This window comes from Ostrea edulis, chromosome 6 (genome assembly GCF_947568905.1).
Source record: "Ostrea edulis chromosome 6, xbOstEdul1.1, whole genome shotgun sequence".
In the NCBI taxonomy this organism is placed as follows: domain Eukaryota; kingdom Metazoa; phylum Mollusca; class Bivalvia; order Ostreida; family Ostreidae; genus Ostrea; species Ostrea edulis.
In genome coordinates this window covers 45377886-45393975 of record NC_079169.1, presented here as the reverse complement: position 1 = coordinate 45393975, position 16090 = coordinate 45377886, and the positions used below count along the sequence as shown (strand labels likewise).

The 16090-nt window shown below is 34.4% G+C and overlaps 1 protein-coding gene across 1 annotated transcript in view; it reads right to left on the bottom strand.

Annotated features, from left to right (window-relative positions):
* The window catches only part of LOC130047279 (von Willebrand factor A domain-containing protein 7-like), a 29839-nt gene that overhangs the window by 168 nt on the left and 13581 nt on the right, over positions 1-16090 (bottom strand). The window contains exons 11-16 of the mRNA XM_056141912.1: positions 2381-2540; positions 2206-2279; positions 1811-1967; positions 629-798; positions 346-457; positions 60-258 (exon numbers count right to left, since the gene is read on the bottom strand). Coding sequence (XP_055997887.1) covers positions 60-258; positions 346-457; positions 629-798; positions 1811-1967; positions 2206-2279; positions 2381-2540 — 872 coding nt within the window. The remainder of the gene's footprint in view (positions 1-59; positions 259-345; positions 458-628; positions 799-1810; positions 1968-2205; positions 2280-2380; positions 2541-16090) is intronic.

Genomic DNA, 16090 nt, shown 5'->3' with positions numbered 1-16090 from the left:
TCCAATACTGATTCTGGTTTGTTTCTTTTTTATAACAGACAAAGGTATTTTAATCTTACACTGTAGAACCGCTCTGAGTCCCATTTAAGTTGATTGTTTTGACTTCAGTCTCACCAGCTTGAAGATTAATATCAGTGCTGTTTGATGAAAGTAGGTAGCCTTTATCATCGGAAATGTCAACTTTAAACGATGCCTCCACATTGCCAGTGTTTGTAATTTCATATGTAACCATTGACTCGTCATTGAATTTTAAGTCATCTAATCAAAGAAAAGCCATGGATTCATGTGAAGGAGGAACGTTTCTGTTCAGTTAGTAACTTTTGATATAATTGCTGGTTTACGTACTTGTAGAGGGAAGAATCTTTACTCGAACCCCCACTGGCATGATTTCAAAACGCGTGACTCTTACAATAAGATTTCCGAAAGCGTCTGTGCCCTCTATTTGTACACCGCTTACCTATTTTGCATTGAAAATGGTATTGAATGAAATTCTAGTTTTGCACAATAACCGAATGAAGCACTAAAACGTCAAATTATATCACTTTATAACAATAACATCTTCCGCAGGATGGCGAATCTCAATAATTGTACGCAATATAGTCATGTCATTTATAGAGAGCTAAAATACCTTTTCATTAATAGTTAATGCAGATGAGAACCGGGACACTCCTTCAGACGTTACATTGGTGAGTTGTAAAACATTTACTTCTGACCATGTGTTATCTAACAAATGTGCCCTGTCGATTGTGGCATTTGCGGGCAAATTCTGTACATCAATAGCAACTGTATAGTTGAAACCTGAAAAGGGAGTTCATAAACAGATTATCAAAACACGTTCAAATCCACCAGATAAAACAAAGATTGGAGTAGCCTATATCAAGAATGTTTTATGTATTCCATCTAGAATTACTTCATACACAGTATTTGTAGTTCATGCATAAACACATCCGACTTTGTTATAAACTGAGTACCTATCATTGATTTTTACTTACAGCCTATGAAATGATGTTTCAAAAGGATCATTTTAATCCTTTCTCGTTCTTTGGATCCTTGATATTATTTTATGATATTTTGTAGTATTGTCTTTAGGATACTTATTTAAGAAATGAACAGCACTTTTGAGCTGTTCATGGCCAATATGAACGGATTTGGATTTGAAGCAAATTCTGCGAATCGCGCTAGCCTCAAATCCAAATCTGTTCATATTCATCATGAACAGCTCAAAAGTGCTGTATTCATTTGCTAAATCACAATTTGTTTATATTGCTTGTATAAATCAGGAAATATTTTTTACATAAAACGAACTCTTCAGATCCACCTATGTTTCAGTCATATTGTGACGTACGTCAAAACATAGACATGACGTCACACTTCTAACCCTGCCTTTTATCAACATTGCACGGTGCACTATATTTTGGAGCTAGGAGACCACAAGATTGGAATGATAATGCACGTAAGTTCACAATCTTAATCCGAGGTGTGACTTTGGAGGTAATTGTAACACATGTTGTATTTTTTCAGATCATTACGCTCTCTCGGTCGCGTGCATTAAACTAATTTATAATCCGTTCATAGTCAATATGAACGGATTGTGTCGCATGCTGAAATTGGTTGGTTCATAGAGGAGAATGCGATTTGTAATATAAATATTTGATTATGTCCCGAACTTTTAAAACATGTAGTTTAGTATATCGGTAATTTTTTTTATCAAAATATGCCCTAAGTACTGATACCATCCTTAGTGTAATGCTATGAACAGTATGATACCAATATTATAACTGGTCGGTGAAACAGGTGCATTTAGCAATACCTAAAACTGGATTTGTATAGACTTGGTATGCCATTCCGTCATCCGATGTTTCCAATAGGTTTACAGATAAATCGATGTCACTTTGCGCCGTCACGTTCAGATTCCATGTACTGGACATGGTGTTTCGTATTAGTGTCCAGTTACCAGCCATCGGAGACTATAGTAATAAGAACATATTTTTGTACTAAATTTCATAATTAAAAATAGATGGCAAGCATGTATATGACATACCATAGCATGTATTTCATTTCATTTCCCCTTCTTTTGTGTACAGTAATGTAAGAATTTAAAATTTATAAATACAAATTATCAAAAGCATCTCAAGATGTTTCCAAAGTCGTTTTTCTAAAAAAAAAAAAAATCAAATATTATCTTATAAAAGAAATAATATATACCTGAATACTCATGGTCATATCATTAAAGCTGAGGGAGATCGTTTTACCATCAGTTGAAAACGTCACCTCCGAATCTAACGAAAGGTGCGTAAATGTTACGTCTTACTTGCAACTCATTAAAATGAAATACTTTTTTCTCTTTACTAGCATTTAAATGTGATTGTCTCATTTTTACCTGTTGGATCTCTCAGTGTGACATCAGAATTAGTAGTAGGGCCAGATATCTGAATAATCAGAACTGTTATGGAACTATCCACGTTGATTTTGACAGTTGATGAAAGTGATGTTTTCCATAGATACCATTTGACATTGACGATGGATGAAGGTAAGCTTGTCTGCAAAATGATTAATCAGTTTATAACAGATGTACACAATGTGACAGATAATAAAAGATATTTCCTCTTTTTAAAAAAGTATGTTTCAAGGGATTCATTTATTGTTGAAAACATATTTCCAGCATTGCACGGAATTACGGTCATCAGTAAACGGTCCTCCTCGTAGATGAAATAAGAATCATAAAGATATTATGAACATGCGCCTCAGTTTTGATAAAATAAATCACAAACATTGTAGCTTAACCAAATTAAAATGCATTTCCTATTGTTTGCCTTAATAATTATCATTCATAGTAACCGATTACTGAGCCTGTCATATATAACGTCACATAAAACCTGAAAACAAAGAACTGATGATTTAATTATCTTGTATAAAAGAGCTAGCGATCCCGGTGTTTTGGGGGATATAGAATGATGTATATAAATTATTTATGTTTTAAATGAAGTGTGAAAAGTGTTTGAATCAAGCAATGTAGCTGAAAATAGCAGCAATGAATGTTAGGCATCGCTTAGGTAGAGCAAAGGATAGTTTCAAATGAACTGTTCGTCAAACTTTCTTTATCAAAATGTCTGTTTGAAGGTCTTTATATCTTACGACATTTACTGAAATGATTTTTAATAATAATTAGAGTTTCTTAGGGGTCATGCTGAAGAAGATATGCAATACGTAAGTCCCCATTTTAAAGTGAATTGGGGTTAGAAGGCAAACGCAATGCTAGCTGTCAGGCTGCTTAAACATTGTGAAACAAAAAGTCACAGATGGTACATGGGATAGATTAAAAAAGAAATGGATGGCAGAAGACAGGCAATAGAAAGGTAGGTAACTGACCTGTTCTTCTATGATATGTACATCGTTTTGGTTGTCAAAACGTTGCAGGAATTGTAAGGGGAGGGTGAAATGTTAAACAAAAAAAGCAGCAAACAATTCTACATAATGGGGGGCTCCTAGATTCTTAGGAACTGATGTGGACAGTAGGTTTACATATTTTTCTAGCTTATTTCATGGAATGTCTCTGAAAATTAGAATAATCTGGTGAATCGAATTTCAAACCAGCACACTCCATTGGTAATAGGTGGAATAAAAAGTCTTCTTATTGTAAAAAAACAAACAAAAAAACCTACTAGATGTTGTCATTAAGATGGTACTGCCCACGCTCCGGTGTTTGTCTCTAAACGGTATGAAAATTAATTCCTGGGTATTTTAATGCATATAGACTTGCCATACGAATTTTTACATATGCAAGTATCATCGTTCTGAACTTTATCATTGTAGATATCAATTAGAGCATCTGAAGCAAGTTTGATCTAATTGTATCCTTACAGACACGATCAATCCAAGAAATACATCTACTAGAAATTCAATAAATTTAAATCTCATTTGGAATATATATCAGCTTCTAAAACAACATATCTGTGGAAGTGCTACATGTATGAACGTGGACTATGTAGTCATCGGGAGTTGATTTTGTTTCCAAAACGTTTACATAGTCACTCTTTCAGAAAGTATGAGTTAATCTCAGCAACTGCAGAAAGTTTAAAGTCATGCATCTTAACATAAGTAACAGGCATCACCTTGTATGCTTCATCGTGTTGGAAATGGAGGTTGAAACTGCCTCCAAAATTTAACGTGGTCACTTGTCGTCTGGATAATTTAGATGAATTGCAGAATCTGTAATGTCATACGTCGTAGCAGGTGGACTTATCGTACATAAATGTTTAAAACATAAAGATATTTCAAATTGAATCTGTATTCAAAAATTAACTTTTTCTCTTATCCAGAAAATATAGATTAACTATGTTAAAAACTCCGAAACCTTATTTTGTTCACACATTTAAGAACATACATTTTCAAATATTTCCCCAGACATATTCAAATATGAACAATTATTTATTCAATTAAGACAGTGTCAAAGTGTTTTTTTCCATAGAAAGTCAAAGTATCAAACAGTTTACTGTAGTACATCAAAGTATCGAACGTTTTACTGTAGTAACTAGTAGCAAGCACTTAATAGGGCGTACATATATCAAATCATCAGGGCCTGGGTCAAGGATTTTGCACTGTAACATATGTAACAGTGGAAGAAATTCGAGCTATAAACAAATATCTCCCTCCAATCTATGTTATTTTTCTTTCAATTGTTTTATGCTTTGTTTTATACATGCGTCATAGGCACAAAATTATGTTATTACACTAATCCATGCTATGAAAAAGTTAAGATAACGAACAGACATCAATAAAAAAGTGAAAATAACGAACATTAATCAAACTCAAAATTCCTATAAAGAATTAACTAAGAGTAGGAAAATCATGGACACATCAGAGGTGGGATCAGGTGTCTGGGAGGGTAAGCATCCCCTGCTGACCAGTCACATCCCCAGTAAGCCCTACATGTATATCTTGATCGGGTAAACGGAGTAATTCGTAGTGAAATCAGTATGTAAAGTTTCTTTACTAAAGAATAGACTAACAATTGGCATGAAACACGCCTAAAACCATTCGGGCACTTGAATTTGCAAATTAGATCATTGTAAAATGATGATTTTTAACAACACTGTTAAAACCAAGGTAACATCAAACTGCTTGTCAGTAGACTGTCTCCATTTCAAAATTGATCATACTCAGAACATGTTCTTGTGTATTGAATCAATTGACACATATAAACACCATCTGCAGGTGATAATGTAATATTGCTACATAGATATGGGAAATTGACGATGGAGAAACTGAAACATTTGTGTTCATAAAATATCCAAATATGAAGCATGGAAGACTGGTGTATCATTTATTTCGAGTTCGATGGGATATATCTAATTGACATATGAATGAAAATGATAAAACGCCGTGGATAAATCTAAATGAAGGTTATAGCAAGAGATTTTTTTTCTTCTCATGTGGAAGCTTTTTAATGAATCCTGCCTCATAAGAATACAAAACAGGTCAGCAAACAAAAGAGCACAATCCCTGTCCATGGGGATTCCAAAACCAAAGACTACGTAGCTATAGTAATTGAGGAACTCCAGCATATTCTTAACATCAACTTCAGAGAACTTGTGTGTAGAATAGTAGTTGTGTTTAGCAACATATAATTATTTCCTGTTTCCATTATACATTGTAATACGGAATTTCCGAGTTGCCCAATAGTTATTTCCCTTTGTAGAACTCTTATACACAGTGAGACGCAAAACATAATTTCGTCCACACGCAGTGGGTACAAATGCTTAATCGCTGTCTTCACATATTGCCCAAAGGATGATTATCAGACATCATGAAACCACCCAAACTGCTGGGGCACACAATTTTAGTAAGTTTATGATTATTTGATAATAAAATTGCTCAAACAAAAATCGATAATCACCATATTTCTTTGATTAAAATATCACTCGTGCAGAAGAAGAAATAAAAAATAAATCAATATCTAATTTAATGCCCTAATTCAAACAATATTATTTTTCATATGATCAGTTTGATGTATACCAACGGCTGATATAAACAAAATTTACGCTTTCAGAACTATCATTGTTATTTACATAGCTAGTCTATAATAAACGTATACAGCTGGTACCCACTCAAGCGTTCAACAGAATACTGAACGTACCTCCGTCATAGAAGAGCTGATATCCCGGAACTTGCGTATTGAGCCTATCTACGTCAAAATGTCAACTTTTTAATTAATTATGAGGTTATACGTTTCATGATCTTGATTTTGGAAGTTTTGTAATTTCAAAGAAGTAGGTACGGTTTTGGCCAAATTCTGTCGGCTTTTATGTGGGAAAATTATTTTGTGTTGCAGATATTTTCCTGTCTAATTTCTAAAAGAGTAACTCATAGTAACTCTCAAAAGCATATGGAAATCAACTCATCTATGAGCATGCATGGTACATAATCAAATAAAGTAAGGGCTATGAGGCTATTTGTGGTGTTTTCATGGTTTTTGTATAAATAAACTAACGAAATTGAACACCTCTTGCCTCGTCGCCCTGGACAATTTTTATATGGATTGAAAATTTACTAAATAACTGACAATTCTTCTTAGTTTCATCCCGGGCGACGATGGAAGAGGGGTTAAAATATCAGTTGAAAGATGCCCAAAAAATCGTCATCGTGATGTAATTTGCGTTGATCAAATGCACACTTCGTGGCAGTTGAAGAGGAAACGAGGATCATTTGGGTAGTAAATATATTTTCAAATAATATATGCTCATATGGCTATTTATTTAAAGAGTTGGACATTTATTAAAATCATCATAATAATAAAAATCGGGATAACAGGGTTGGGGTTTGTGGTTCGGTTCAATCTTTTACTATATCTGCAATGGTTACAAAAATATTTCGTTGTTTAGGGAACACTAATTCACTTTCAATATTGAAAACACAAAACAAAACGAGTTTGTATTGCTAAGATAGGTTACATTTATGATGTTTCATTATCAAAGTTCATGGAATATTGTGTATGCCAATTCAAAACAAATACAGATAAATTCCAGTGTGTTCCGATTCGTGAAAAATTATATTGGTGATAACCCAAACTTCGAATAAAATCCAGTGATTTGAATGTGAGCTACCTCATATTCAAATGATGTCGTCATTTTCTTCGAATGCACGCAAGACTCTAACAAATATAAACATACTTTTTCTTTAATTCCGCCACAATAAAGAAATTGGAGACAGAAATGAGAAATCGCTGTTACCGGTATATAAATGTTTCTTTAACTTGGTGTTCAGTATGGCGTGTAAAACGTTGCACTATTATATTAATCTTGTTATTCATATTCGAAAACTTGTAATTTATATTTTAAAACATATCATTCATATTCGAAAATTTGTTATTCATATTCAATAATTTTATCATTCATATTCAAAAACGTTATTCTTATTCTAAAACGTGTTATTCATATTCAAAAACATGTCATTCTTATTCAATAAGTTGTAATTCATATTCTAAACTTTTCATTCGTATTCAAAAACATGTGATTCGTATTCGATAATCTCATCATTCATATTCAAAAACATATGATTCATATTCGATAATCTTATCATTCATATTTGATAATCATGTCATTTATATTCGATAATTATGTTATTTATATTCGACAATCATGTCATTCATATTCGATAATTTTGCTATTCAAATTCAAAAGCATGTAATTCATAATCGATAATCATGTCATTCTTATTCGATAGTCATGTCATTCTTATTCGATAATTTTTTAATTCTTATTCAATATAATTTGCATTATGGGTAATATTATCTGTTTATAAAGTCTCTGCTCATTGGGTACATGTATGTGAAAACGAAAGTAGATTATGGTGTTACCATATCTGGACCACGTGTACGCAGCACATTCATAGGTAATGAATGTCTATTGATTGATTACAGAACTGCAAACTTCCAACAATGCTTACAAGATAAAATACATCAATGCATGTAATGATGCCTGATATGCAGCAACTCCCACCATTACTTACTTTCACTTTTCAAACCAATGAAAATTCAGTTTACAACCGTCTCAAATGGCGCCATATTAACCAGGAGGCAAATTATATTGAATAAGAATAAAAAGATTATCGAATAAGAATGACATAATTATCGAATATGAATTACATGCTTTTGAATATGAATAGCAAGATTATCAAATATGAATGGCATGATAGTCGAATATAAACAACATAATTATCGAATATGAATGATATGATTATCGAATATGAATGATAAGATTATCGAATATGAATCACATGTTTTTGAATATGAATGATAAGATTATCGAATATGAATAACATGTTTTTGAATATAAATGATAAGATTATCGAATATGAATCACATGTTTTTGAATATGAATGAAAAGCTTAGAATATGAATAACAATTTATTGAATAAGAATGACATGTTTTTGAATATGAATAACACATTTTAGAATAAGAATAACATGTTTTTGAATATGAATGATAAAATTATCGAATTTGAATAACAACTTTTCGAATATGAATGATATGCTTTAGAATATAAATTACAAGTTTTCGAATATGAATAACAAGATTAATATAATAGTGCAACGTTTTACACGCCATAGTTCAGGCCATTAAATATTTGTGCACCAGAAAAGCTTTCCACGAATGACAGTTTTTGCTCCTGCGCGGCATATCTGATGTGGTTTCAATTTCCAATTAATACCCATTCAAACCAGTACAAAAAATGATAATTTCGCATTTATTAAAAATTGATAAATAGATCTATGTGTGATACAAATTTTATTTTCCTACTCAGAACATAGCTTGGAGAGAACTCATGTATATTACGGCAAAATTTACGTCAAATTTGGTGACGTCGTCAGTTTAAGATAGAGTTTTCCGTTAATATATTACAGCTGCTATGGAAGATAAAAAATAACAATGGTCATATTCATAAATGGCATATTCTCAAATACCGGATTTAGTATTTTGGTGAATTTTCTTGACAGGGCAGATTTTGGCCAAAATCGTTCTTTGGAATTTTAAAATATCTACATTTGATTTATACCACCTCTCGCATATGATGTGGAACGATATGTATGAAGTTTCGTCTTTACAGCAGACACTTCAATTGGCAAGTCCATTTTCACGTCTTTATTAAAAGTGTCATTCTGACATACTTCTAAAACACCTGACCGGTACGACAAATAAGGAAGCATAGATAGGGAAAATCTTAAAACTCTTCTTCTAAAGAATCACTGGGCCAGGAAAGTTCTAATTTGAATGGCAGCTTTCTGACAGTGCAGATTCAAGTTTGCTAAAATCATTGCCACCGGGGATAACGTGGTCAAAATAAGGAATCAAGATCATCTTAAAAACTGAGCCAGAAGAGTTAAAATTAACATAGTTGCTTTAAGACATAATGCAGACCCCCTGGGGATCTGGGATAGAATAGATTCTTAGTAACCCTTGCTTGTCGCAAAAGGCGACTGGGCGGTCCTTCGGTCGAGACCGCAAAAACCGAGGTCCCGTGTCACAGCAGGTGTGGTTTGATAAAGACCCCTCCCTGCTCAAAGGCCGTAAGCGCCGAGCATAATCCTAAATTGTGCAGCCCTTCAACGGCAATGGCCATATGAGTGAAAAATTCCCGAGATGAACGTTAAACAATATCCAATCAATCAATATATCCCATAGAACAAAAAAATACAAGGAAATGTTAAATTGTAAAATATTTTCCTTTTTACATTTCTATGATGCTCAATTTTTCGACAAAGTTAACGCAGCGTCCTAAAATGTCTTTACAATAAATAGCTTGTTATAATGCTATCATAATTTATCATTCTGTATGTTCCATTATTTCTTTTTATGTTCTAATTTTACTTAGCATTTACATGTGCATTTCAATATTATATATTCCAAGTTAGATCGAACCCAGACAAGGTTATTAATGACTTTGGGTAACAAGTTACTGTCTTTATGTAAAAGTAGTGGGCTAAGAATTCTAAACGGTAGGCACCATTTAGGAATGGACAATGATTATACATTTGTTGGACCAAGGTGTATGAGCGTTGTAGATTATGTTATAACTTCCCCTGATGTATTTCCCTCTATTGATCAGTTTATTGTGTCAAATTTTACTATGTACTCCGACCACGCACCGCTCCATATCAGAATCAAATCAGGAAAACATATGCATATTATCCAAAACATTAATTCTACTGTTGAGGTAAATCAAGAGTCATCATACTTCGGCTGGAACCAGGAACTTCATTCACAGGCAAGGTCGACACTATTAGAAAATTCTGAGGAACTTATGGAATGCATTGAAAAATACCCGTGTGAGTCCTAAACCAGTATCGATGAATCGGTCAATTCGTTCACTACACGTTTGGCTGGTTTAATGCGTTATAGTTTTGAAGTCCATAGAAAGTCTAATAAAGGGGGCCAGCGCCCTGATAGAGTACATGATAAACCCTGGTTTAACGGAGAGCTTAAAAGTAAATATAACACATATCGTGCAGCCTTAAACCAGTTCAATCATTACAAAAACAAAGAAAATCACTTGAATTTAATTGAAGCAAAAAAGAATTATAAACATTTAGAAGCTAAACTCAGGCGTCAGTATTTACGAAAGAAGGGTGATTTACTCGAACATCTCCTTAAATAAAACCCAAAAGTATTCTACAAACATTTTCGAAAAAGAAAGCCAAAAGATACTCCGATAGACTTAAAATCGTTCCACACTCATTTTAAAGATTGAGCTACATTTGTTCCCACAGAAGATTATTCTAATGTGGAAGACACAGGACCTACAGTTTTTGATGAACTAGATATGGAAACCGCCGAGAAAGAAATATCCGAAGCTAATGATCAATTAAAACGAGGGAAATCTCATGATTTGGACTATATTTTGAATGAGTATTTCATGGAATTTAGAGAATTTTTTGTCCCATATTTGCATATTATTTTTAATCGAATCTTATCATCAGGATTTTTTCCAACACAATGGTCTGACGCTGTTATTGTGCCTGTTTTAAAAAAAAGGTGACCCTTCTGATCCAAATAATTACAGAGGAATACACATGTACATGTAAGTCTTGTTACTTGTTTCTGCAAATTGTTTACTTCCATACTAAACAGAAGACTCGTCTCATGGACAACCTCGTATGATACTACACTGTATTTCAGATGCACAATTTGGTTTTCAACCCAACCTAGGTACTACGGAGGCAATTTTTGCGCTTCATTGTCTTATAACACAATCACTCCAATCCCAAAAAAAAAAAAACGATTATATTGTTGCTTCGTGGATTATAGGAAGGCATTCGATTCAGTTAACAGGGAAAATTGTATAGAAAATTAAAACACTACGGTATACAAGGGAAGCTGCTTACTATTGTTCGCTCCATGTATGGTAGGATTAGAACCTGTGTAAAATCCTCTGGTCACATTTCACAATTTTTTGATAATCACATTGGTCTATTACAAGGAGAAGTGTTGTCTCCCCTGATTTTGTATTGTATGTGAATGGCCTTGAAATTGAATTTATCAAAGAAGGTCCCACTGATTTACAGTTATTAAGTCTTTATATTTTGATGTATGCTGATGACATGGTGTTGCTTGCAGAATCTGTTATTGAACTACAAAATATGTTAAATACACTGCAAAGTTATACAAATTAATGGGATTTAGTTGTTAATGTAGCAAAAACTAAAATTGTTGTATTTAGAAATAGTGGGGAGATTCGCACAGATGAGAAATGGGTTTATAAAGATGAAAGTATAGAAGTATTAGATCAATTTGTTTACTTAAGCGTTTTATTTAATTTTAATGGTAAATTTTTGGTAACGCAGAAACAGTTAGCATCATCAGGTCGCAAAGCATTATTTGCCTTTAAATCAAGTATAAAACAATTGTATTTAAATCATTGTACCTTATTCTCTCTTTTCGATACCCATGTAAGGTGAAGATAACGAACAGTGATCAATCTCATAACTCCTATAAGCAATACAAAATAGATAGCTGGGCAAACACGGAGCCCTGGACACACCAGAGGTGGGATCAGGTGCCTAGGAGGAGTAAGCATCCCCTGTTGACCGGTCACACCCGCCGTGAGCCCTATATCCTGATCAGGTAAACGGAGTTATCCGCAGTCAAAATCAGTGTGCCAAGAACGGCTTAACAATCGGTATACGGATGTGAAGTGTGGGGATTACATAAAGGACCTCACATTGAAAAAGTTCACCTGGATTTTTTTAAAATTTGCACTTGGTGTTCGTAAAAACACTAATACAACCATGGTATATTTTGAAACAGGACGTTTACCATTGTATCATGTTCGTATTTTGAGAATGTTCAGGTTTTGGTTTAAACTATTGCAGTCTGAAAATTGTACACTTAATGCTACATATGAATGTTTATACAATATCTGTGAAAATACAAAGCATACAAGTCGTAACTGAGCTACTTTTATCAAGGAACAACTTGATTGTTTGGGACTTAGTTATATGTGGCATGATCAAAATAACTTAAATAGCTATGTTGCTTTGCCAATAATACAACAAAGATTGAAGGATCATTTTTTTCAAAATTTACATAGCAACATGCAGTATGAATCAAAATGCACTATTTACAAACATTTGGTTGATAATTTTTGCTTGCAATATTACCTAGAAAAATCTATTCCTAAATTGTACAAAAAGTATATCTCCAAAATAAGGTTATCATCACATAATTTATCCATAGAAACTGGCAGACATAAAAATGTACTACGTGAAAAAAGGTTTTGTAAAACATGTATCACTGAAATTGAGGATGAATACCACTTTTTGTTAGTCTGTCCTGTATATTGTCAGATTAGAGCTAAATTAGTGAAAAAGTATTGCTGGAGTAAACCCTCCATGTTCAAATTCATACAACTATTAAGTGTAAACAATGTTAAAGAACTTTGTAACTTAGGAAAATTTATTTGTAAAGCTCTTGAACTAAGAACAGTCCATAATATGTAATTTGTATCGTCATTCTCCTTTTTTACTATCATTATACTATTGTATTTACATCTGCTAGATGTCTTTGTAAGAATTGGCCGTTTATTTTCAGTTTTGTAATTATTATTCATGTTCAATTTTGTTATAATGCTATAAGATATATGTCTTTTGCAATAAAGAATTATCATTATTATTATACTAGTCACTGTTAATTAAAAACAATTTTTTATCCAATCATGATTGTTGTTGTTTTTTATTTCGTAAATTAATTTTGATTATATAAATATATAAATTAAAAAAACCCTCTATATTTCTAATGTCCGACCTGAGTTAAGATCAATAGACATATTGATTAAAAGCACTCCATGTACGTTTAGTTGGTAATTCTAGTTAAGAAAGAATTTAACGACGACAGAAAAGTTTAGTTTTGAACACATCGATTAGTGAGGTTTTCATCATATTTTGATGGGGTTTTCCCCCAAAGTTTTGTCCTTTTGCGAGGTTGGCCAAATGTTCAACAGGATTATATTCCCTTTTTATGCTAGCAATTATCCACACGTGCTGCTGTATAATCACAGCCTGTGCTGCCAAAAATACAGACATGCTTAGATAAAACCACTGGGGTTTTTAATGTGCATGTATTCGTAGTCCTGCTGTTGGGCAATCTATATATCAAAATAATGTCGTTTTATTGTAACATGTCATGATATTTGGTATAGAACGAAAAACAATATACAGCCAACCAACATAAAGAGACAAAATGTTTTGTTTTTCTTTGATGCTGCAAAGAGACACATCTTTTGCAAAGTCTTGGAAAAGAAATATCATAACAGGAAATAGACACCATTGTGGATTACTGTTACAATCGAGATTATTTGAGTTTATATCAAATAGTCCGTATTAATTTTGATACACCCTGTAGGTCGGGTCTATGTGACTTTAGCGGCTAGATGGTACAAGTTAATTTGTATGCGCTACGTCACACTCGGTACTCCCTGTGATCGAACCCATTCATTACACCTTTTCCAACCGAAGCAGCAACGTGGTTCTTGTATTTGAGGCGGAAACCAAGCATGTGACCGAAGTGTTTTCTCCCCTTTTTGGATTTATTCCCTATACATAGCTTCTTGACAATTTTTCCTGCATTAGGAATGCCACCTAAAAAACGAGCAGCGACCCAGAGATCCCCGGCCAGGGGGGGTCGGGATGAAACGTAATCGTCGGACAACAGCTCAACTCCGGGAACGAATTCCAAATCACACGGTCACACCTTGGACAGATCGACTAGCCCCTGCAGAGGGGCAGCCACAGCCCCCTTAGGAGGTTCCTCGATTCCCAATCGATAATACACCGGATAACCCGGGTGAGGCTTGTAATTTATTTTTGTTGGACCAAGCGGCCTATTTACCCTTACCTTGTCAAATTACATCTACATGCGATGATATCGGCAGTCATGTCCCGCTTAAATTCGAGCAAAAAATATGGGAGGGGGATTTATTGATCTGTCTGTCCTACTCAAATCGGCTACGGAATTGGAGCAATTTGAGTCCCACGGGGATTTACAACTTCTCAATGATAAGCTATGCGTAGTCAAGCGCCAACTTAACTCCTTTTTTAGCATAGAAAAGTGGACATCAGCGTTCATGATTTACATGAGCATCGTACTTCAACATAGTCAAACGGCCCAAGAAATGCTTAAGTACATGCGAGATATAAGGCTTGCCGCTAATCGTTCACAAAATTGGCAAAGTATGACGAGCAATTCCGACTCCGTAAGGCCTCCAACCCTGCTATGTCTTGGGGCAAAATTCACAGCGAATTCTGGTTGATGTACATAAACAACCAATCAAATTTCTCTCCTCCCTAGAAGGTGTCAAGCGGTCTATAGGCGTCTCAATATATCAGACTTCCTATATCGTACCAATTATTTGTTACAATCTTTCATGCTTTAACATCAGTATGTCGCTCGCCTTTTTAAATCATGTCTTCTTATTTTTTCATTGGCATTTTTACGGTTTGCTCAGTCAGTAATTTTTGCCATTGTCGATTCCACAAGTTTCTCAAAACCAGCTAGGTCAAGTGTTAGTATTTTCACATATAGGTCCAAGACCAACCAAACCGGCAAACCCCTAGTTTTATCAAATTATCCGCCCAACACTACCAAGTAAGGCATATTTATAGCCCCCCCCCCCCCCCCATTACTTATATATTGCTCTTTTCATGCGGATGGCACTCCTACGACACGTTTTCAGTACCTAGAATATATTTGCATTTTGCCCTTAGTTGCATGATAAAAATCCATGGCTAACCAGGTTAGAGGTTTGTACATTGGACATGACCATGTCATCTAGGCTACTGAGATTGAGTTTTTCCAATAGATGGCACTCATCTGTATGTCAGTCCTGGGAAATCAATTATTTCTCAACAATATTCAAGCGGCCTTGGAATATTTTTTTTCTTCCCAAACGTCAAGGTTTTTCTTATCCGCCGCACAAGTAATTTAAAATTCCGTGCTTGTTGTTGTTTTTCAATTGTGCGTTTACCAGTGTTTACTGTAATTTTTGTGCAACTCCAGGTTCAAGTACTGTGGTTTGGTCAAATGACTTATTCTTATCCATGTAACTCTTTATTGTATTTTGAGTTTCACTCAGTTTTTAATTTTACAAGTTTTTTGTGGGGGACATTGTTCCAATGTCTGTGGCCAAACTGGGGAGTCGGTAATGGTATGTGATGACTGTTTCTGCTCCAAAACCTGGTTGTTTTCCCCACCTGCTTCTAAAGCAGGGGGCAATTTACAGTACTAAAAGTCGTACAAGTTAAAACAAGTTAACTAATAGTAGGGCCACCACCGGGGACGGTTGGGGCCACATCCACCTCACTTCAGTGAGGGGATGCTACAGTCTGATGCATATTAGGGGCTTATGTCCAACATGATAATGTACATACCAGGTAGCTCTGCAGGAGACAGGGTGAGAAGGGCGGGTCTCGCTTACCTCCTTAGAACGCTGGCGTCCGTTCAGGTCTGGGCACTGAATGTTTTACTCGGGCCCCCCAGTGTACCCCTTACAAGTTAAGTTAAACTGGCTCACTGGGCGACTCCCCAGTTACCCCACAAAA